The sequence below is a fragment of the Strigops habroptila genome, chromosome 8, assembly GCF_004027225.2.
Source record: "Strigops habroptila isolate Jane chromosome 8, bStrHab1.2.pri, whole genome shotgun sequence".
Lineage (NCBI taxonomy): Eukaryota > Metazoa > Chordata > Aves > Psittaciformes > Psittacidae > Strigops > Strigops habroptila.
This window is the reverse complement of record NC_044284.2, coordinates 17,528,297-17,553,058: the sequence shown is the minus strand read 5'-3', so window position 1 is coordinate 17,553,058 and position 24,762 is coordinate 17,528,297. Positions and strand designations below refer to the sequence as shown.

At 44.5% G+C, this 24,762-nt stretch overlaps 1 protein-coding gene across 1 annotated transcript in view; it reads left to right on the top strand.

The window, feature by feature from the left end:
* Positions 1–3,350: 3,350 nt before the first annotated feature.
* The window catches only part of EPHA4 (EPH receptor A4), a 109,088-nt gene continuing 87,676 nt past the window's right edge, over positions 3,351–24,762 (top strand). Inside the window, exons 1-3 of the mRNA XM_030494928.1 lie at positions 3,351–3,485; positions 4,415–4,482; positions 8,388–9,051. Coding sequence (XP_030350788.1) covers positions 3,395–3,485; positions 4,415–4,482; positions 8,388–9,051 — 823 coding nt within the window. The 5' untranslated portion in view covers positions 3,351–3,394. The remainder of the gene's footprint in view (positions 3,486–4,414; positions 4,483–8,387; positions 9,052–24,762) is intronic.

The following is a 24,762-nucleotide window of genomic DNA, read 5'->3' as shown; positions in this document are numbered from 1 at the left end:
GAAATTATATTAACTACAGAAATACATCCAAGAAAAACCGCGTGTGCCAATGCCCAACTCTATGTATACTCCTATCTTCCTTGGTGTTTTAAAGTAAGAGGAAAACAAATTGCGAATGAGCAGGAAATACAATAATCTTTCAGTCCCTACATTTCAAGACAAATTATAGTTTCTCAGAACCCCCGTGTCTGTGTGCTCGTGTGCCTGCTTGTCTCTGCCATTTGACTGCTATAAACAATTCTCTAAATAATTCAGCTGGGGTTGACCTCTCTGAAGCAGACAGGATCAAACATTTAACACACTGTCATAATTACTACAGTGTGTGCTGCAAGTGAGTAGAGTTTTGCCAAGGAGCTGAGACAAATAGAAGATCTGAGACAAATATCAGAGATGTTGGCTGTGCTTTTCTGAGCTGCATTAAATTGACCGTTTAAATGGTATAAACTTGATTATGCTGCAAACATGATTAGTTCCCATCAAAGCCAAATCACTCCTGATAGTGAGTTACAATAATAGAAGCCGGCGAGTTGGCAGCAGCAGGTAATAGGCAGTTAAGAAAAATGTAGCAGATCCAGTGGCTGTAACAAAATTTTGAGGAATAAATTCTGATGCCAGGTACTTTGTTGTAAGGTGGAGTTACTTGCTGAAGCTGAGAACAGAAATAAGTCCAAGTATCAATGACATCTGCTAAAACCAAGCTGGGCTTTTACGATCCGTTGAAATGACACAAAGTAAGGAAATTGTGATTATTTTGGCAAGGCTTCTTAAAAAAACCCCAACTCTTATAGGAGCCAAAAAGTAGGGCACTTGGTAGAATTGTGAACATTTTACTTTATGACATTTGCAGGCCCTTTCCACATTGTCTGTGTTTATTTTATGTGAATTCTTTAACAAATTAAAACTGCATTAATGTAATAGAAATATTTTTAAGGTTTCAAAGCATTTAATATTTTTTATGACAACTGACTTTTCTGGCATTGCAACAAAAATAACTTCAATTAAAAAAAAGAAGACGTTTTGATGCTCCACCATTCCCATAAAGTTTATCCTGACTTGTAGTAGATCTGTCTGCATCAAAGATGTGAAAATAAGAACACTCAGATTGCTTTAATTGAGGGCTGCCTATATTTTTGTGTAAATAATAAAAAAGGAACTAATCCTTTTCTTCCTCCTCATTAGGCCAAGAATTCTTGTAGATAATTAAAGTCAGGAAGTACAAGTTTTAACAGTTGCACTGACTGTGCTGCACTGTTTTCTAACTCCCATTATCCAAGCAGCCGCTTAGAAGATTTTTTTTCTACGGAAAGAGAAAAATACACCGGCTATCTTTGCAGAGTTACCTTGAAGGTTCTGCCAGCGGGTGCTCCAAAAGAAACGTTCAAGGTGAAGGGAAAGAATCTGAGCTTCAGCCTATGGAAACCTCATTGTAAATACGATGTTAATCAACCTTATATACGCTGTTTTTAAAACCAAAAAATACATTCTGCCTAGATCTTGACCTAAAATTGAAACAGGTGAAATATACTCTATATTTTGAAGGAAAAAAGGACTAGTAAGAGCGTGTTTATAAGTATTATGTTTTGCAAATATTTGAATTTGGGGAAAAAGTAGGGTGATTTACTGATGCCCGACAGGCATGTTTCCTGTTGCACAAAATCGCTAGTCAAACTTTAAGATGTATTCAATATATTTACATATTTTAACTAATCGAGTTTCTACAGGGGTTCTACGCTAAAACTAAAGTTAGTGGTGGCAATAATTCGTTTTACCCCAGACAGAACAAAAAACTTTAGAGAGTCAGGGTGCGAAGCCGGGTGCTGGGATGAAGCCGGGTGCTGGGATGCAGCCGTGAGGATGTGTGTCCTGCGTGGGGCGGCAGATCCGCTTTCCCGGGGCGAACGGGGCGATGCCGGTGTGAACGGGGTGCTGCCGCGTACTCCAGCTGGTGTTTGCCCCAGCCGAGGGGCCACCGTGCCTGGGCGCAGGGAGTGAGGGGGGGGCACCCACGGGTGAAAGGGCTCGTTGCTACTCTGCGGGGAGACTGAGGCAGCGCCACCGACAAGTACCTCAGGTGGAAGCGGAGGGTGGTGGTAGCACCCGGGAGGAGAAGGCGCGCTGCGAACTGCCGTTTGTGAAGCTTTTCGGAGGAAAGGCAGCGCAGGCTGTCGCGAGCAGCGTTATCGGTAGTGCCGAAGCGGAGCCCGCAAGCTGCGGCCGGGCAGAGCTCCGGGGGTCGGGGTGTGCAGCCCGTCCGTCCCCCCTTCAGCGTTGTCCGGGGAGCCGGCGCTGGCGGGCAGGCCGCGGGCAAATCCGGACGGCTCAGAGACAGCGTTTGCCTCGCTAACGCTGCCCGACACGCACCGAGGAGGGCTTAGCGGACTTGTAGCAACTACCGATTTACCGTACACAAGCATTTAGAGAGTATTTTTTAAAAGTCCCGTGGTCGAAGCGCCCAGAGCAAAGCAGGGATGGAGCTACACACCTCCTGCCACAGGCGTGCTCGCCTTGCCCTGCAGGCCGCATCCAGCGCGGCACAGCGCTGCCCGCTCTGAGAGCTTCACCGGCGCCGGTCCCCACCGAGATGTGGGACGGGGGGGTCTGTAAGACGCTGTGCGGCCTGGCCGCTCTCAGCCTGCAGGGCGAATCGCTCCGATCGCTTTTTCCTAAGCCCCTACAACCCCTCGACTGCTGGCCCGGTGCATAAAGGCATTAACGATTTCCGCACTGGCGTAAGCAGGGGGGCTCGTCCTCCGCCGCTGTGTCCGGGGAAGCTCCGCCGGGAGCTGCTGCGGGTCCGCCCGAGCCGCCCGCTCGTCCCCTGGCGCGGCGGGAGGGGGCTGCTTCCCAGCCCAGCGCCCTCCGCACCCCGCGCCCCGGGACACCGGGCACCGAGGGGTGCGCTACTCCCGCCAGGTGGCGCTGTTGCTCAACGGTGGCGCCGCGCTGGGGCGGGGCGCAGCGGCGGGAGGCTCCCGGGAGCGGGGTCCGCCGCGGGCTGGGCGCGGGGAGGGTCCGTCTGTGCGGCTCCCCCCGCCGCCCCGCAGCACCGCGGTTGGGCGGAATGGCTGCTCCTCACTTTTGATTTTTACCCTTTTCCCCCCCCTTTTGTGTTCGGACACTGTCAACGTTAACGACCAGCCGCGGGCCGCACCCGTCCTGCCGGCAGCACTTCCATTCACTGCGCTCCGCCAGCTCCGGGCAGCGCGTCCCCGCTCCGCGCCGCCGAGCGGCGGAGGCGGGTCCGGGCGGGGCGGGCGGTGCGGGGCGGGCGGCGATTGGCGGCGGGCTGTGACGGGCAGGCGGAGTCCCGCCCCCTTGGCAATGTCTATGGCCCGCCGCGCGCCCCATGTAGGCAGTTATTCCGCTGGGATAGAGCGGCCGGAGCGGCGGCGGCATGGCCGGGGTCCCGTTCTGCGCCCTCCTCCCGCTTCTCGTCGGCGTCTGCGGCGCCGTCACCGGCTCCCGGGTCTACCCCGCCAACGAAGGTGAGGCGCCGCGCGCGTCCCGCGGCCGGGCTACGCGCTCCCTCAGCGGGCGCCGGGGGAAAAGTTCGGGCGAGGGTCCCCTCAGCGCCCCGCCGCTCCCCGGGACCGCGCTGCCCCGGCCGGTACCTGGGCGGTCCGGCAGCCGCTGACCTGCCCGAGTGCCGCTCCGGGGGTCCCCCCGCGGCGGCGGTGGCGGCGGCGGCGGCACAGGTGTCTCGGGGCAGAGCGGTCCCGCCGCGCCGCCGGCGGTCCCCTCGGCCGGGCCGGGCCGGGCCGCAGCGCTCCCGCGAGCGGCGCCGCCGCGCCGGGCTCCCCGGGCCGGGAGCGCGGTTCATGGAAACCGGTTCTCCCGGGAGCTCTCGGCTGCTCCGCGCCGTTCCCCGGGGCTGTGCTGCAGCCCGTCCCGCGGGGGAAGCCCGCGGCGCAGCCGGGCGGGCAGGGAGAGCCGCTCCCGTCGGGGAGCCCCCCGTGAGGTCTCCCGATGCCCGGCGCCCCGGAGGGTGTCCCGGCCGGGGCTGGGCGAGCTCCCGCGGTCCCAGTAAGTTGTAACCTTTTTCCTCACCGCTGAGGTGCGGGTGCGCCGGTTCCAGGCGCGGCGGGAGCGCCCCGGTCCCGGCTGGCCGGCACGCAGCCCGCTTCTCCTGCCGGGCAGGAGCGCTCTTCGGTGTCAGGGGGGATTCACCGCTCACCCCGTGCCCTGTGAGCGACTTTAACCCGCGGAGGAATGGACGTGCTATTCCTCAGATCGAAAGCGGAGAGAGTTTCAAAGTGTTCGAGGTATTGGCGCAGTCGGAAATAACATTTCGTTTCAACCTGAAGGTTGATGCGATCGTGCTCTACACATATGGAAGCGCTCAGATAAACGGTTTGTTTTAATATTGCTTTTTGGCAGCTGGAATTTAATCTGTTCTATTTGTACCTTTCTGCAGTTACCTTGCTGGATTCCAGATCAGTTCAGGGAGAACTGGGGTGGATAGCAAGTCCCCTGGAAGGAGGGGTAAGTTTTAAACCGCTATCTGATGAAAAGGGTAAAGGGGGTGATTAGTAACTTTCAGAGAGTCCTAATGGCTCGATTATTGTTGATTGTGGCGAGAAGGTCAGATTTCTTCCCTGGCTTACCCAATGAATTACTCTTTGTTGGAGAAACTCTATACTCCCTTTGGATAGTTCTATCATGGAAGAAGTGGAAACCAAAAGGGCAGAAAAGAGGTTTCGGAATTAGGAGATTGGTTGAGGCACGGGCTTAGATGGCTATTTAAAGCTGAAATACCAACAAGAAACGTGATCTGGTGACTGAACTGGCATTCTTGACTGTAATTATTATATCTATGGGCTGTCTCGGCTGGGAGATGTTCAGGGCAATTGCTGTGCTATTTCTGGATGAAGGAGTAGGGATCAATATACAAGAGAGACATTTTGGTGTGATAGGACAGTTGTCCTGTTTTAGGATGCAAACATTGTATGTTTTGGTCTCTGAACAGATTAAACTGAAGCACCCAGTGCTTGATGGTGGTTCCTTGGAGCTTCTTTTTATGTACTATTTTTCAAGAGATAATTGTAAGGGAAGACTGCTTGAATTCACTGCCTGATAGTGATGCGATGACATTGAGGTTCACACATCCATCCTTGGGGCTTAGAGCCCTTTTGCCTAGTGGGCTGCAGGCCAGGTATACGTACTAATCTAGTTTCGTGTTAGTTCATGGGCACCTTGCTGCGCCCTCATCTGTGCCATATCCTGCAGGGTGCCTGTGGCCTCTGTGGGGAAACTCCTGAGAACACTGGAGCTGGTGGGGTCTGGTGGAGACTGTGCTTTGTGGGATCTCTTAGGTTTTTTTTATTTTTACTTTTTAATAAGCAATTAGAAAGGCTTTTTCTTCAAGTGAACAATTTCAGAAAAATGCCAGCAATGCACACTAAATATTAATGCAAAGAAACCCATCTCAAATCCTTTGAATATTAAATGAGTAAAGCAGCTTAGTATGCTTAAGGAGAAGTAACTAAGTCAAACTGACTGAAAAATGAAAGTGCTGAAAGATCAGGACCTGCTCACAACAAAGCAATGGATTCTTCAGGAAACCTACAGATTTACTGTTTTGTGTGCGTTCCCACTTGTAATTAGCAGAAGCAGAGCTAAGGAAACAGAAGTGAGTGGAAGGAATCCAAGGTTGCGTCGGCTGGTGATGCATTATGCATAAGCTCTAAATAACCGTAACATGGGAGAATGGGGGATTGTTTTGCTCCCCCATTGTTGTTCTGGGTGAACTTGACTACAGTCCCGGCTTGTGCTCTGCCTGAGCACACTGCGCTGTCACCGAGGCTCAGTTTTTCTCGGTTTTTCAAAGAGTGGGGAGGTGATTGGCAGGCCTCTAGCAGCGCCCACGGTGCACATTCACTGCTGATTGCAGGCAATTGCCCTCATCCTTTGACAGTGTGGAAAGGTACAGCTCTACCTCGGTGAGAGTCGGGCTTCCTTGTTAATCCTGTACCCTGGAAAGGTCAGCTAATGAGACGGGGTCTTTCATACGGCTCTCTACATTGCGTATTAAAGCTGGACCTAAAATAAAAGTTTCAATAAGTTGGTAGTAGAATTGATGATCAGAGGACAGCTGTGTATTATTAATGGCTGTTGGATTCCCCCTTTTCCCCTATGTTTTCTCTGAAAGCGCCATGCAAGCTTGAGAAGGAAATGTGTGCTCTGATTGTGGACGTGACTCGTTTCACTAAACCTACATATGTGTGTTCTATTTTTAAGCCAGTAGTGAAAAATTTAAGAGTACATGGTCTGTCTCTGAGATACAGTGCTTGGAAAGCATTTATTCGAACTTCATATGCTGCAGATTTATTTCAAGCAGCAGAAATGAACTCCTTTATGTTCCTGGGAAGATTCTGTCTTTCAGTGCTAATTTTTCTTTGACTGTGTGTACCTTTTTGTCTATAAAAAAGGCATTTTTCTAGATCTACACCACGCAGTTCCTCAGGTGAGAGGATTGTGTGGATAAGAAAGGCTGGAGATAAACATAGTCATTTAGGAGTGATTAGCAGTAATCAAATATATAGTAGCCCTGGAGGAATTAATGAATTGCATTATAAATGTAATTAATGATTTACTCTTGCATTTCACAGTTGAAAAGCAGGTTTTGTGCCCAGAATGTTTTATTTTTGCATCATTAAACTGTGAGAAGACTTGAATTACAAAAGCTAATTTCAGCTTTAAAAACAAAAAGTTACAGCTTTGTCCTCGTATTTTAGAGTTACAAATGTTTCACAGTGGCTGGAAACATGGGGCTGTAGTTACTTTCGGCTCTGGCAGTAAGACACGTGTGTGTGTTCATGAAATAAGAAACCTAACCCTATATATTTGTATTTTTGTTAGGAGACGGGGATTTGTTAAGAACCTGCTCTGAAACTTGCTGATTTTAGTTGCAGTCTGTCTATTGACCTCAGCGGTCTCTTTATTGAATCCTCTTGCAGCATCCTCCATTGTGTAAATGCACTAAAGGAAATCCCATCAACAAGTATTATTTCCCTCTGCTTCTTCCTTTCTCTTGTACCACACACAATATAGGTAGTGTAGACAGTCTGAAGATAAGCAGAATAGAAAGTGATGGATCATAACAATATTATAACAGTAAACCAGCTCAGTGGCAAATGTAAATTAAACAACACTGTTGTCTTACTAACACCTTGTTACACTTTACATTGATAGATGACATTTTAAGATTTATTTTTTCCTTTTCTGTGAAAAGGAGCGACATGCTGAGTATTGATTCTGCCCCCCTTCATTTTAATTTGCAGTTATCTCTAGGCAGCAAATAAAATATTATTCTTTCTGCTCCTAGTGACTCATGGTGCTAACTACTGTCATTCTATAAACAGATTCAGCCAAGCTGGAATCTTTTTAAGTAAAAATCACTTGCATAAGAGCAATCCTTGTGAGAAGAATGCAGGATATTATACAAGAAGCCCCTTAATGTTAAGAAGGCTTCTGTTTATCAAAGCTATGGCTTCAGTAGTTCTGAAAAGCACTTCTGGGAAGTCTCTGTAAAGTTACTACTGCTTTCCAAGGATAATTTCATATGGTTCATTGTGTTGCCTACAAACACAGACAGTATATCATTATAGAATATATTTTTTTATATATATATATTTATATAATTTTTTTTTAAGAAGGTTTTTTCTGATACTGAAGTGCTATGCTGGAAAGATCTCTCTCTCTAATGCCCCTTCCTCTTCTCTCCCTACCAGGAGAGCTCTGTGATAAACTTTCTTCTGTCTATGATAATCCTTAAAACAAATTTTTTTTTAAAGCTGTTGGTTATGTGTGCCTTCCTTTTCTAAGCTCATTATGCTGAACTACTGAATTAGGGTCAGATCTCTTCTTCTGATACCCTCTTTGGAGTGCCTGTATTGATGTTTCATAATTATATTGCCCTTTATTTTGGCACTTCTGAAAATGCCTGAACTTGATTTGAGGCCATTGCCTGCAAGGTCCATGCATTACCTGCCTTATCTGCTGTCGATTCTGTAAAGTACCATGCATAGCCTTTACCTAGGCAAGGGTCCTATGGACAAAGCTGCAGTGCAGTTAAACATAGTCAGTTGGTAGAACATTCTTGGATTGGTTCAGACAGCCTTTAAAACACATGCTTGCTCCTCGAGGTGTTACTTGATTTGGAGCTTGTTTCTCCTGAACAGTTTCTTCTTTTAATGTCCAAGTAGTTAATGTCTACTGGCTATGCCTTGATCTGCTGGGTTTGTTTGGATCGTTTGTTTGTTTGTTTTCCTGTAATGGAAAAAATATGGTTTCTACCTTAATTGTGGAAGTACAGATTATGTTTGCTGTGAAGCTCTGTTGTTCCTTTTAATACTGATGTATTTTTCTTTCCTTTTCCCTTTTTGCAGTGGGAGGAAGTCAGCATCATGGATGAGAAGAACACTCCGATCCGTACCTATCAAGTCTGCAATGTGATGGAGCCCAGTCAGAATAATTGGTTACGAACTGATTGGATTCCCCGTGAGGGGGCTCAAAGGGTATATATTGAAATCAAGTTCACGCTAAGAGACTGCAACAGCCTGCCAGGTGTCATGGGAACTTGCAAAGAGACATTCAACCTTTATTACTATGAATCAAACAATGATAAGGAGCGTTTCATTCGAGAGAGCCAGTTTGCCAAGATTGACACCATCGCTGCTGATGAGAGCTTCACCCAAGTGGACATTGGTGACAGGATCATGAAGCTGAATACAGAGATACGGGATGTTGGACCACTCAGCAAGAAAGGGTTTTACTTGGCTTTTCAGGACGTTGGTGCCTGCATCGCTTTGGTGTCTGTTCGTGTCTTCTACAAGAAGTGCCCATTGACAGTTCGAAACCTGGCTCAGTTTCCAGACACCATTACTGGGGCCGATACATCCTCTCTGGTGGAGGTTCGTGGCTCCTGTGTCAACAACTCGGAAGAGAAGGATGTGCCAAAAATGTACTGTGGGGCAGATGGCGAATGGCTGGTGCCCATTGGCAACTGTCTGTGCAACGCTGGCTATGAAGAAAGTAACGGTGAATGCCAAGGTAGGATGAGCCATATTGTACTCTTCATTAAGGCTGAGTTGAATGCATAATTGAATTGGAGATGAGAGTAAATGGAGTAAAGCCAGTAATTAGCAGCCCCTGTGGGATGTGGTGGGACAGAGGAGTTTAATGAAGAAGTCCAATAGCTCCAGGTGGCAAGGCTAGGAATTATATAATGCCAAACAAATGATACTGCCATAACGGCAGAAGGCAAAACACATTTTCTAGCAGGCGCCTAAATTTGATTTGGCTCGCAATAGTCACCAAAATGTGGATGACTGCAAACCAGGGCAGTCAAGCTCCCATTGTTTGAAAGAACAAATCTCTCAAGTTTTATCTGAAGTGAACTTTGTTAAGCACAGGGAATTCTGGCAAAGACTCCTTTGGATAATGCAGTGGGGTAAGAACCAGTGCGGGGAGGGAGGGGAACAGGAGTCTTAGCTGGATTACTTTCCCACTTTGGGAAGGGGAAGTCTTTGGTGTTTTACTTGTTGCAAATTTTTAGCACTAAATACCCTTTGATATTTGACACTGCTGCCTTTGTTAAATATTTTCATTTCTCAGAGAGTCTCTATTGTCAGCTTAATAATAGAGGTGCTAGGATACTCTTAGAAATGCTAAAAGTCTCCACCCCACCCTCCCACACACACCATCCTGTGTGCTGCAGAATTAGGGATTAAAGTCTGTATAAAAGGCAGATTATCCTAAAAAGAAAAAAACTTCAATACCTATGTTCTCTTCACCTCCCCTTGCTGGAAAAAGAAGCTGTAAAAGGCTGGGGAAGGAGAGGAGGAAGTTTATAAATAAAATATCTTTAGCCTCAGCTTCTAAACTCTTGCTCATGTAAGCATAAACTCAGATCGAATTTAAATGGATTCCTGCACAGGTCAGTGGGCTTAATTTTGCTGGGTGCTGAATGGAAGGTGCTCAGCTCCTTAGTGGATTTGGAAGCATGTTTTTGGAAAATTCTTTGGAGCCAGATTTTGCTTCATATCATCTTGGTGTATTTTTCACTAGTTCATTTTCTTTCATCTTGAGATGGAGAACAAGATAGCAGAGCCACGTAACTGCTGGCTTTTGTGCTAAGCTCCTAAGAAAACAGTGTCTTTTGAATGTCCTACTTGATTTTTTTTTTTTTAAGCGATAATTTACAGTCAGTCTGAAATGCATTATTATGCATTGAAATTAAGCTTTGGCAGGACAGAAATGCTAAGGATGAAGTTCAGCCTTAATTTGTATTTTTTTTCTGTATGGAAAAAGCCAAAGTGTGCCATATTGGCAACTAAATTACCATGGGCTGTAGCTCAAACATGGGCACATTGGCAGGGCACACTGTCTGGGCTAAATTACTCTGGGTTGTGTTTTTGAATCCCATGAGATGGAAACTTGAAAACCTGTGTGCTGTTAAACATGTGAACCTGTGGCTGTGGTACTGGCTGGGTGGTACTTGGGGGACCCATTAATGGCTGGGGAGATGCTCTTACATTCTTGATGTCAAAAAGTTTTGCCCAGAAGTTAACTTTACCGCCTGAGTTGAGAGAGGAGGAAGTGAAAGAGTAGCGGGGAGCATCTTGGTTTATTGCATGGAGATTATTCCGCCTTCTTCTAAAAGCCTACTAGGTCAGTACTGGGTCACTCTGATTGGCACAGATCCATCATTTTTTGGTGTCAGTGGCCCAGACATGATGAGCTAATTGCCTAACAAATCCTGTGTTGCTTGAGGGAAATCTCCTGAGGTTTTGCAGGTGGGCAGTGGTGATAGTGGGATGCTTTTTGTTCACTTATTTTGCGGTGTTGAACTACCGGCTCTCAGCCGCAAGGAGGCTTGGGCCTAGGAAACCTAATTCTCATGTTTCCCAAGTAAAATGCAGATCAGGTGATGCCATATTTACGAAGGAGATAGAAGTGTTCCGTTGCTTGGGCTTTCCAGAGTGATGTTGGCTTGTACTAGTCATTTTGAGAGGATTTGAGCCAGCGTGTAATTTGAAAGCACTAAACACATTTCATCAGCGGTTATTTGTGGTTTCCTTTTCTCACATTTGCCATTCTCCAGCCAGAAGAGTTTTGAGGGAAGCTCCTCTTCATGAATTCATGAAGTTTACCAAAACTATGCAGCTCACTCTCTGGTTTCCAGCGAGGCTGTTAAAGCAGTTTGGCCTTTGACACTGCTGAATGAGCCTTCCCCTTTTCTTTCCCCACTCAACTTCATAGTTCAACAAATGTTCTGCTCTGGCAGGTTTCCGGGGGGCAGGAGGAGGGTGAAGTGAGGAGGATTCCTGTGGTTTTGGTACAGAGGTTTGGTGATGGAAGGGGAGAGGCTTGGAGTTTGGGAAAGGCTGTAAGAGGGTAGCGGGCTGGGACTGGAGCTGGTGAGCAGGTTCCACCTCAGTTATTTTTCAGTAGGTTGACTGTGGCAGGACAAATACAAGGGAAGGTCAGAGGTTGTCCGTTTCCTCATCCATCTTCCCCTGTGATCCTAGGGTCAGAGTTTGGATTGATTAAGATCTTAAATGTTTGACAAAAGCTCAGTGGGCAGAAAGAGTTTAGGCCAGCGGATAGGGGCTTTGCAGTTGTTGGGAGATCCATGGGAGATGTTGGAGCTCCTGTCCCTCCTGGTACCTGTCTGTGCTGCACAGTGCTGGGATGGACCAGCCGGCACTTGGGTTGCCCTAAAAGCTGCTTCAAGTTCGCTCACCCTTCTGATTCTTAAATAATACATCTTCCTTGAGCGGCTTTTGCTTCATTTCTAATGTGTGTGGGAAGCATAATGGGAAGCCACTTCACATCTAAAGTGATTCCTGTAGTGGGAGTTAATGACTCTCTGACCTTGAACAAAAAAAAAAAAAAAAAAAACATCGAGTTGGTGGTATGGAGGTGTTGGAATACGATGACAAAAATCTCCTTCCTCTGACTGCCATTTTTTTTCCAGCTGACTTTATTGATAATGATTGTCTTACGTAACGTGTGTGTGTGTATATGCAAAAACCAAGGGCAGGAAGGGAAAGGAGTCAAGTATTTAATCTGTATTTATTTGGGAAGCTCCACAGGTGTGTCACATGAGTGGTTATAAAAAATTGGTCCTGATCAGTAGAAATATTAGGTGAGCACTGATTCTTTGCTCATAGCTGAATCTGTAGCTGTGTACTTGATGTTAAAAATACAACAACTTGCTGTTGCTTTTTTCTCATTACTATTTATTCTCCCCCAAATTTCCTGTGTCAATGGCTATCATTTTAGGAGAGTGTAAGTGTGGAATATTGGCTATCCCCAACTCGTGGCACATCTCAAGGCTGAGGTAATTGGTGCTTTAGGGCAAAGTTGAGACATAAAGTAATTTTAAACTTCTCTTTTATGCATCATTGTTATGCAAATTGTTTTGTTACACATTAATATAATGTGGTTTGGATTTAGCTATGATTTCCTTATGATAAAACACATATCTTTTTAACTCAAAGGAGGAGGGGGGGAAAACAAGCAGGAAGAGAGAAAAGACAGATTAAAGAAGCAATAGACTGTAGCCATCTGTGACGATTTTGATGCTGTGAAATTACAAATCTCAATTTTAGACCTGCCATTTAGTATAAATATGTGAGACAGTTGAGATTTTTACTGCGATATTGTAAAGGTTATGAGAGCCAACAGCTTTGTCTTGATCTACACTTGCTTTTTTGAGTTGTGAATTGGCCAATTGGCAGAAAATCCAGTGTCATTTAAAATATGGCTCAGTCCTGGTTTCATATCACTGCTGTTTTTAGAATTTTCCTTCAAACTTTGATAAGAGCATCCCTAAGAAGTAATAATTTGAATGATAAGATTCTTTTTATCTCGGAGGCTTTGAAGAGTGGCTGTGATCACTGAGAGCAGCAGTTCAGTGTACATCAGAAGGGTACAGTCTAATTATATAATTTTTTTTCTTTCTGTGATAAGAATTTTGGCTGGTGGGTTTCGTAAGGGTGGGGAAGTGAAGTAATTTGTATGTACTTTCCCATTTTAGTCGTAGACAACTTTTTCATCAGAATAACACTGATGAACAGTCTGGCTGCACAAAAGGGTAATCAGAAGGGTGACTAAGACAGCACAGAATTGAGATTTCAGAAGGATTTTTTTTCAGGTTGATTATTTTTGGCAGGGGAAAGAAAAAATGCACAGACTCAACATGTTACGTTTTAAAAGGAGCTGAGAAGATGGAAGCTACCAGGAAGGGCATGGGAGCGATGCTGAAACACAGTCTGTCTGAACCAAATTTAGTTGGTTCTCTTCTCTGCTGAAGGAGGGGTTTGGTTATGTTATGTTCTCATGTAGCTCAATAGATCTTCCAAGGCTTGCTCCCTCTGTGATTTTTGTACCACCTGGTGCATTTCAAAATCTCCATTTAAATGTTATTGCAGGCTCTGTATTGCTTTTCTCCTCCCTGGGCGCCTTGGAAGTCAAGCTACAATTGTCGAGCAATTGTCCCTTCATGTATCCCTTGGAGAAAGGCTGGGATTGCTTCCTTCTGAATTCCTGACAAAATTTCTGCTGGTACACAGGGGAGCAATATCTGGTCCTTGTTCTGCATGTTACTACTAACAGTACTAACATGTACTAAAAAGTACAGTCCTTGGAATCAAAGCCAGATGAACTGCTGTGGTGGTATGAATTTCATGGCACATCTGGGTGGACTTTTGTGGGGCATACAGACCACCTTCTGGTTTTTGTGTGTGGTTTGTTTGGTTGTTTTGTTTTAAGGGGGCAAAACAAAACTTTCCAGACAACTCGTCTTGTGTGTGATGGCTTCAGTATTTACATCTTGGCTATATGAGGGTTATTATCTGTCTAATAATATGCTCCGCTGAGCTTGGTCTTTATTGCTCTTGTGAGAAGTCATTAAAGAAATGCTCAACAGTATGCTTCAGTCTCTTGAGACTGCATCAAAAAGCCCCCCAAACTTGTGAGATAAATATCTTATCTGGTTTCATTCTATTATGCTGCATCCTTTTGATATGTTGCAAGGAGCAGGTGAGGTCACACAGTTTTGTGAATCAGACACAATTAACACTCCCATGACTAAATGGCCATTTTATGAATATTCAGAGCCTGCTTCACCTCCCTGGGAAGCAAACATGTTGGTTCCCTTCTCTTCCTCCTGCTAGAGACTAAGGAAGTGCTTTCTCCCTGTGAATGGGGATTGGCAGCTGTCGGCTGCTTTGCCTTTTGCATGCAGCAAACTCCTCATTTACATCTTTTGTATACACCCTCATGCAAAGTAGCACACCCATTTCCCCATTTCACAAAGGAGATAAGAGCTTCCTTTGGAAACGCCAGCCAAAATCTCCTTCTGTTTATGCAGAGCTCAAAGATTTGGATTTTATGCAAATGGTTCTGTTTTGATTTTTTTTTTTTTTTTTGATCTCTTTGTTTAAGAGATAGTGTAATATCTGCACAGTGGGCTCCTCATGTCTCAAGGTCTCCTCTTGACTATGACTGATTGTCACTCTTTCCCTGGTCTCTGCAGCCTGCTTGCTCACTTCAAGCTGGTGTGTGGGGAAAGTCCTATGCTCTGAAACACTGGTTGCTGTTGTGAAACGATGGCTGGAGGTGCAGGGAGTGCCATTTCTCGTGCCTGGTGGGGCTGCAGGTCCTTGGATGTCGTCTCCAGATATTCACCAGTGACCATGAAGCTCTCCTGTAGCTACATCCTCCACTGGAGGGATGAGCGGTTTCAGGAGCTGGGAACCCCAATGTGCTATAAATGTGCACGCACACACGTGCATGAAAAAACATGACATTTTACAACACTTTCTGTGTGTTGAGTCAAGGACCTGCTCAGCCCTGCTGTAGTGTCCTTCACTTTGCTGGTTTGGCCACAGAAGTAGACTTGGCCCATGGTTATACTTTGGTGCCGCAGGGGGAAGAGGCTGGTAGCACTTGGGTAAACACGCACAAATGAACTGCTGTCTTTATTTATTGGAAGAAAATCATCTGTGAGAAAAGTTCTGCTCTCTTAAGCGTCACCATTACACAAGAACCCATATTTTATTTTATTTTTGGTTTTAGTGGCTTTCTTTTCTTTTTAACTTTTCTTTATTTCAACTTTACTTAAAATTGCCTTTGGCTTGGAATAAAGCTGAGGCTCATTAAATGCTCCCAAAACACAGGCTTGTTCAGAGTGGATTTGTTGAAAGGTTTATTGATATAAGTTAGAACACATGCTGCATGAATGTACTATATTTCTTCAAAGTACTGTTTTTCATTTTGTGTCCTTATAAATCAGTGGTATGAAATTGGGACCCTGATCATGTTGGGGCTACATCCTATAAGAAACCAGAAGGAAAAACAAGGTTGTGAGAGGTTTGTTTTTGTTGGATGTCCAATTAGTGTTTAACTTGAAGGTAATTTCACAGGGGTAGTAAACTTCGCAGTGTGAAACCTGGTGGCGTAATTAAATGGAGGAATAGCTCTCTAAAACAACAAAGGGACGTGCAAGAACTTTGCTTTTGTCCTAATAGTCACCCAGAAGGGGTGGTCCTGCTGTTTAAAGTACAATATGGATGGGCTATTAAGGTTTGGGGAGGGGGGGGAAAGAGCTATCCCATACAGTTGGTATTTGCTTTGGCACATTTAGTCATGGATGTCTGGTCTATTCAGATTGCTGGTCTACTTTTTTTCTTAGATGGGTCGGTTTAAATCTCACTAAAGGAATCTGTAAAATCAAGTTCATCCATGCAAACACACTGAAAGAGGAGTGCTCAGGAACAGGCCTTGTATTTACTGATGGCCTGGTGCAGCATGGTACAGGCTGCAGAGAGGCTGTGGCTTCAGCAGGCTGGGCCAATGTGGGATTCCTGGAGAGGAAGAGGGATGTTCTTTTGTGCTGAAGAGGCTGGAGGACCAAGGGAGGAAGACCAGGTAACTTTGCTAGAGGAACGCAGTATGTCTGTGACTGGAAAAAGACCAGAGGGAAAACACAGTCTGGTGTCCTAGCTATAAGAATAGCTTCTCCCCACTCCATGCTTCTCAGAAGGTATTGGTCACCCTTCTCTAATGAGTTACCCATCTTGCATGCTGGAACTCCTTAAAACATCATTTGAACTAATGCAATCGATAGCTATTGCTTCTGCTTGTTATATGGGAATACATTGTACAGCCACAGTACAAAGCTGCAGTACAGTGTCTTAATTACCCAGATAATCCTGTTTGCTTGTATTTTTAAACTATGGAGCGCTGGGTAATTATTCAATTCTTAATAGAAGGCAAATGGCAATGTAAACAATAATTAGGATGTTAGACTAATGCGCTTCAAAGCAAATTGGATTTTTTTTCATACCGTTCAGCATGAAGTCCCATAAAGCTAACAATTTAGTGGCAAGGAAACAAGTTCCATTTTGCTCATATTTTTTGGTGTTATCTCTTCATAGCTTGTTCCTGTGACTAAGTTTGCTCCAGTGATGCTGCCTGCTCCAGAGCCAACATCACATTGATGATTGTCTCCCCTGCTTTGCCTATACTCTCCCACAGCTTCTGATGGGCTTTTTGTCCCTTGTGGCCCAGGGTTAGAGGTCAGCAGCATCCCAAATTCCCTCCTGTGGGGGTAGGTGGGCATGGAGGGGGGTGGCTGGTGCTGCAGGTGCAGCTGGGGCTTGGACTGAGGGGTCATGGCTGCCCTGGGCTGGGGTCCGGAGGAGCAGGCTGGGCTTGGTGGCTGGGGTCCTCCTTTCATTTGGGGTCAGCTGCTCTTGCTTGCTAATGAAGACTGACTTCAGCCTTGGAAATAGTCACATACTTGAAGGGAAATTCAAGTTTTCAGCTTTCTAATCTTTGAAAGCAGGGTGATATGCTGTGGGTCAGAGCTACAACTCATTATCTCCCTTAGCTTGGAGAGCAATCCTGCTTCTCGCAGCCTGTCTCTAAAAGCATGATGTGAGCCACAAACAGGGATGCAAAACACTCGATTGATTTGTGTTCTGTCTGGAAATCTTCTGTATGAACATATTTCAGTACTTTCACCAGCCATTAGTTAAATCTTGTCATTGTATCCATTCCTCACATTGTATTTACCCCGTGATTGCAGACCCTGCGTTGGTAGCAAAGGCGTTAAGTCAATAATGCTGCTGCTTTCCGAAATATGTTAATAATGTCTCTGTCGCACTGAGGGTTTTGTCTGGCCTTTGCTGTGCATTTTCAGTGGTCTGAAGGGATTGAACAATCGCCTTTATTTTTCCCATTATCAATGCTAAGAAAGGCCAAAATGTTCTCCAGTGTTGATGCTGCATTATAGAAATTAAATTACAGAAATTTAATTTTAAGTACATTTTAATTCTCAGAAGAGGAGGTGAGGAAAGTCAGGAGAACACTTCAAGAGGTTATGGCTGAATTTTTTTGATACTAATACAGGCTATCTTTATATTAAAGTGTATACTTAAAGGGAGTGGATTTTCTTATTTTAAATCCCAGGGGCTTTTTGCCAGGCCACATTTTAATAGCATTAATTAACAAGTCTGTCTTGCCATACATCAAACATCTCTGTCTGGGGAGCTGAAGGATACCAACCAGCGCTTCTGTGAACTTGAATTCATTTGTTTTCAGTTTTAAGTGTTTTCTGCAGTTGAAAAACACACTGCTGCTTTGAAAACAGTTTCCTTTTGAAGTGTCCAGCCTGGCAATGACTGAAGCAGCCACTGGGCAAATTAGCATGTTAAAAGGACCAGATCAATACCTTCCCCTCGCCTGTTCTCCTCCGGGGCTGGGCTAGGGCAACCCTTGCTCAGGGTCTGGCCAGCTGCACCCAGCGCGTTTCAGGGGAGGCATCAATAGCAGCGTGGGTTGCTTCAAGCTGAGACAGCTTGATCCAGTGCCCAGGCTCTTTCAAGGATGGCAACTTGAAAATGCATTTGGGGGAATTGATAGCTTAGGGAAGATCAGGCAACTCATGTAATTACATAGAGGATTAGAAGGAAAGTGTAGGGAGAAATAAGAGATCAATTGTAAGGCACAAGTTGCCTGAACTCCTTTTCAGATGCTGGAGCATTCAGTTTTGTTGTACTTAGCTGGTATGTGTAATAGGCTGCTTTGAGCTTTTTCAAGAGAGAAGTAAACACAAATTAAAAAGAGCGTGTGTGGGTAGTCCCTACTGTTTCATAGGGACTACTCTATGAAACAGTTTCATAGAAATGTTTGGGGGCAGTGGCTGCTGGGTAAGTATAGTGGGAGATGCCTAGATACAACTGTGTTTGCTGACAAACCAAAGAAGCTGGTTCTGTTTCCCCAGTGCATGGTCTGCAGCCCCAGCCTATGTGCCTTCAAGCCTGCGGTAGCACCTGCCACGAGCTTTGGGTGGGATGCTCTCCCCTGCCCTGGGCTTGCTGCGTGCTGAACTCCTGCACTCTGATGAAGGGCTCCCTGGGGCCTTTGGGCGGTGCTCAAGGTCAGTGCACTGGGAGGGGGGTGAGCACTGAAGTTTCCTCCTGTGCCCATCAATATTAAATCAATGAACAAACGATGGCAGTTGTCAAAATTGCACTGGAGTCATTCTGAAATAGAGACTATTTCTTGAGAGGCTTCCTGTGGTCTTGCACACCAGAGATGCTAGAAGATAGCTGAATTCTGTTGCTGTTTCTCTTTAGTGGCTTTGGTGTTTGCATCTTGTGCATTCTGCCAACCTCCTCTTAATCTCTGAAGTACCATAACATAGTTATTAGGTTGACACATTTTGTGCACTCATAATTAGTTCTTGGATTTCCTCATTTATTTTTGTGGTGATCAGAAGTGTCCAGGGTAGAGCTAATACGACAGCTGAAATCAGGCCTAGGTCCCTATACACATTCCACCTGCTCATTAATCAAGGACTGTGCAGTTAATGAGGGTAATTTCCAGGTAATATTTAATCTCAGAGTAGCAATAGTTACATTTAATGTGAAAGAACTTTTTTTGCAGTTTGTTGCTGAAGTCATTCCCATGGCACATTAGAAACTGTCCTCCTGTGCTAATCCCAGACACAGTTCTGTCAGGCTGACCCAAATTTGGACTACTTCTGTAAATCCATAGAAGATTAAAATACTGGATCCAATACTTCAGGCGGGACATGACACTTCGGTGGGTGCTGGGCACAAATGCATGCATACAGACATGGCTGATAATGTACAGTTTTGAAATGCTTTGAGGTTCAAAGGCCTTTCTAGTTGATTTCTTTCAACTTTCATCCCCACATAAAGAGGTGAAGTCAGGGTGTATAACTTAAGGTGCGTTGCTAATCGCCCGCAAGACTATTTCCATCCTTTTTGGCTGCATCTACCTGTGTGCAGATCCTTTACCCAGTTGGTTGATTCACCTTCAAGTTCTCTGTGGCTCTTTGAAGACATGTACTCGGTACCCAATTTTAATGTACCCCAAATTAATGTACTTGGTAACCTTGAATTCAACACACCCAATAGCTTGGGAAAGTGAGCTCAAAGGGTTGTGGGCACTGTGAAAGCACCCATTTATAGCTTTAGGATAGACAGAGAATTTTAATTTGTGAGAGAAAGGAGAACAAAATCCACCTACAGTCACTTGCTGTGGAGTGGTAGTAGCAGGGAAAGGAGCATAGCCACAGCATTGCCAAAGAGGGCAGCTGGCTAGCTCCATGAAGGGTCAGGAGACCTTGTCCACTGTGAAAGAGCAGCACTGGCTCAGGTGGAGGCTGAAGGAGGTGCACCATGAGTCTGATCCAGCACTGCAAGGAACTGCCCTTGTCTTAACAGGAATGGTGCAATCCCAAGAGCAGTATTTGGCCTTATTGTCACATCTCCTTCCTGTTAGGTTGCACTGGAATGGTGACTGTGCAGCTGGTCTTTTTAGTTCAAGTCAAACTGTAACTGGGGTGTCGAAGTGTGACAGAAGAGGTCTCTTTCCTGCTTGGTTGGATGTTGGTTTGTCCATCCATACAGAGGACCCCTGTAGCTCTAACTCGCACTGTAGCTGAGGTTTTATCAGCTACCTAGCTCACTGGGGGGGTACTGGGAGGAAGGAGCTCTGCCCACCATGTTGCTCTGCTGCTTTAGAGGTCACTAATAACTCCTCTTTCTTCTGGTTGTGCGTTTAGCTAGCCCTCTGTAGGGGTCATGGTAATCTGACCTCTCTGTATACCTGTATTAAAGTTTGAGTTAAAGATGTACTGTAGCAGAGCAAAGGAGAGACATTTTTCTGTGGGATTGTTGAGCTCTTTGAGAATGCCAAATGGCTAAGTTAACTCTTGTGCAAACACTGCCTTTTATTTGACTTTGTAGTTTGCCCTTTGAAATACAAACATATTTGTGTCAATCAGCAAGTCTCCCTTCCGGAGTTCTGCTTGACCCCGTGCAAAGAAATGTGACTGTGCAATTATTAAAGGTGAGGCCGTCATTTTAACAAATGCTGAGTAATTGCTATTCACTTGTCTCTGCGCCTCTGTCATAAATGATGGTGAACTGCCCTTCAGCCCAGCTAAATAACAAGGAAGATACTTGTTTGGAAGGAATAACTCTTCAGAAATTTGCAATATGTTAGAAGTATTGTGTCACAGGGATTTGTGGGTAGGGCAAAGAAAAAAGTTGCCTGTCTAAGTGCAAGAACCTTATTTGGTCTTTAAATTAGGTCAAATATTATACCTATGCTGCTTGAACAGATTTAGTAGGGGGTGTTGAAGTATAGCGGAGGGCAGAATTTGCCCATTATAAAAGAATCTGAAGTGAATATGGAAATGTGATACTGTGGCAACTTACTTTAGCACTTTTTGTGATGAAAAAGATGAAGGCTCCTCCTTTCCCTTGCCATAGTGTTGGCAGATATCAGAAAAAGGCTCTTAATGTTTCTGAGGAGCTTTTTCCACAGTCTTGAGACTTAGACCTGGTTGGTGCTACTGCCCTGATTGACAACTTCCCTGTACAGAATTGGCCATGGTGGTGAGGCTATGGGTGAGTTGGGCCAAACAAATAGAAAATCAGACCTCGCAATATTTTTTGGAGAATAACCCCTGTCCTTTTCCAGATACCTATTTTTGGTGTGGGGGGGTTTTTTGGTTGGTGTTTTGTGTGTTTTTTTTTTTTTTTTGGGTTGGTGTTTTTTTTTTTTTTTTTTTTTTTTGTGAAAACCTGGAGAAACAGAACCCTGATATAAAATTAATTTTATTAAGCATTACTGATGCTCTATAGAGACACTACCAGGATAGCCCAGTGCTGATCTGACCTGCCTTTTCTTCCTGTATTAGCTTGTAATTCCTATATCTTGTCTATTTGTGATTTCTCAGAATAAATTGTTTATTGCCCTGAGCTCAGCATCATGAATCTTGCAAGCAGACCTTCGATAGCAAAAAAGTACACATGATAAGGAGAGATAAATTTTCTTTGAGAGCACTTTTCAATTTGTTTCTTGAAGAGGTTTTTCAGAGAGTAGTGGATTTTGGTTTACCTATTCACATCAACTAGTATATTTTGGCCTGATTCCAGGAGGAAATAATTGAAATACTATGCAGTGTCTTTTTAACTAGTCCAGACTTTGATTGATGGATTTGTAGCCCTCATGCAGGTTTAAGAGACTAAGGCATCCCTTCTGCCAATGTTAGCACTTACTGTGGAGCTCACTTTAAGGAGTTCAAAGTTTGGATTTGCTTAGAGTTGAAGATATCTTGAAAAGTCTCTCACCTTTCCTCTTTAACCAGAGGTGTGTAGAAGTTGGCTGTGAAGATAGAGCTGGTTACAAGGCAGCAAATAATTGTCTTAAATTGCAAAAAGAGAAGGTTAGACTAGACCCAAGGAAATGTGTGTGGGGAAATGAACCATAATCAGAGAGATCTGTACTGCCAGTGCAGATTGCCCAGGAATGTGAGGGAATTTCTGCATTGGAGGATTTTCACAGTAAGTTAGACACCTAGTAGCATGGTTTAAGTACAGGTTATCCTCCTGTGGGACAGGGGAATAGACTAACTGGGCTTGCCTCCAGTCTTACCTCCTCTGATAAATGCTCTTGCACAGTTGCTGTGGGGTCACCATCGTCTTACAGCTGAAAGGTAGCTCTCAAGGTCTGACCTAGAAATAGATGCTTGTGCTCCCCCAAGAGAAACTTTCAGCTGAAGAGGTATCTTGGCTGCTAGAGGTCTTGCCCTGCATTTCAGTTTTCCAGTTAACTACCAGCTAGTTTCAGCTAACCAGAACCCTCTTTCTGTGTCTTGGATACCCTTCTACCAATTTGCTGCAGTCTACTGCAGAGCCAGAGCAACACTGAACAGGCCCTGACTTTTCCAAAAGATTGTGGCTCTATATATGAGGTAGCTTTATTTTACTGACCTTAGTGTCCCCTCCTTATCTGAGCCTGTGGTCACGGTATGGTATGGCAGGGATGCTGAAGAGCAGCCACAAGGAGCTCTGCCTGGAAAGACAAGCAGAAGTGCTGCTTCTGTGTGGGTCCTTCCTCTGCCCCTGTTTGCAGCAGTATCATCACTGCTTTCATCACTCCAAAACAACACGCTCTCTTTAACACTTCAAGAAGCCCAGCATAGATGTGTGTAGCAGATGCGGTGCTGTGCGCCTTGCTTTGTGAGTCTGTGCTGTGTTTTGGCTCAATTTCACATTCACTCCCACACAACTTGGATATTTGGCAAATTTACCTTGGCTCGTTGAAAGATGGCCCCCCTCATGCAGACGGAAACCTTCTCTTTGCATCCAGGTTGGTTTTAATGTGCAGCGCATGTGCTCGCCTACAAGTTGAATAAACAAGTACCTACTGAGGAGATAGTGGCTGCTCAGGTGCAGTGCTGTATCCACTGGGATGTGGAGAAGGGATATTAAAATTGTTTACGAGGTCAGAGCTATAGCGAGTCTTGCACTGCCTTTGAGTTACGATATCATTACCTGAGCTGCGGGAACCAAGAAATAAAACCTTTTACCGTGAAATATGAGGAGTGCTTATGACTTTGAAGTATAGAGAGGAAGAAAAATGTACACTGTGTCCTAGTATGTTCCTCCCCCCTCCGCTCTCCCCCTCCCCCCCATTGCAGTGGGTTTGATTTTTGCTTACTGGTGACGTATATAGAATAGGTATGGCATTTGTTAATAATGCTTGTGCTAGAAAAATGCTCCTTTTACTAACTCGTTTCTTTTTGGGTCATGCCAGGAAAAATGTTCCTTTCCAAAAGAAATAAATTATTCAAGCTTATTTAAATAAACTTGTTTTTCCTCTCCTCGGTACCTGCACTGTTGCAAGTCCAATCACTTGTTTGCTTTTACCACATTGTGCTTCCTCTCCTTTATGTGAACAGGTTTTTTCTGCCTTGGTGAAGAAGGTATTATTTTGTTTAGGCCAGATGAAAAATTGCACTAAAATATTGATGGAATAGGACAGATATTGCTGAAGCAATATTAAGCTGAGCATTCTCAAATAGGTGAGAGCAGCTAGCAGTTTACTTGTGTTATGGGAACCACTAGCAGTTTTTCAAAGGCTGAAAGCAGTTGATGTCTGTATGCTTTATAGGTAGTGATCTATCAAAACATGGTTTTGGAAGTTTTTATATTGTCCTGTATAGGTTCTTGTCTCATAAGTCACTTTGGAATTAAATAACACTATTACAAAGTTAAGTATCTGCAGACTGAGAAAGAACTTAAAAGCCATCAACGAGAAGAATGTGTAGGTGTAAAAACTGGAATGAATGTGGGGTATCAAACAGAAACATGAGCTGCAGGTGGTGGGAGAGGCAGCAAAGACTGTCCCAGGAGAAGCTGAGAGACAACTGCCATGACGAAAAGCAGTAAATCAGCATTTAGCAAAGTTAACTTTTGGTTTCTTCAGAAAGTGGATTTTGTGGTCTTGCTGGCCTACTGTTATGTCAATAACTTGCATCAAAACTTCCTCAAGTCAGAACATCTGTTGTGGCCAATGGAAAGACTCCCCTTGACTTTAATGGGCTTTGGATCAGGCCCAAAATGCAAATACTTTTTCTCTCATCCTTTGAAGTCTTTAACATTTCATGGGCTCCCTTATGTTATTGGTAATTTGCACCAGAGGTATTTTGCATGCAAATGAAATTTCGGTAGTAACAATGACTGCATTTGTGAATATGCATGTAAGTGCACACACACAAATATCAGTAAAGCAAATTTTACTTTTCAGTATACCAAGCTAGAAATTTCTTTGTAATAGTAGGTTGCTGTACTAACTAGAACTGCAATCAAATGCATTGACAAATACATATAAAAGACTGTATAAAACTGCCAAAGAACGTTTTGATACATCTGTATAGAGCCAATTGATTTTTCTTTTTTGTAGCTCGTGCATGTTAATGCATGTTTTCTATATGAAACTGGCATTTGTCACTAACTTGTTACAGCACTGTGGATGTCATAAATATAAATATGGTAATTGAACCTGAATTCACTGTGGATTTATTTACCAGATCAAAGAGTAACTTCAACCTACAACACTCATTTTTGTTTGCTAGCTTAGTGAAGTGCTGGAGAAGGATTATTCCTTTGAATTATGTGAGTGCTAGCAAATCACAGGGTTTTAGTTTTTAATAAACTGGAAGTGTGTTTTTTAGCTGAGAGATCCTACTGATTTTAGTATTAACATTTTACAGTTTCTTAACTCATAAAGACTATTGTAGTGCTCTCATGGGAGTCAAGGCGTTATTCTGCAATACCAAGGCAATAAAATACAGCAATAAAATATGACAAGTTTACAGTTACCCTGTTTACCTGATATTAGGACCTCACTCTTATCATGTGA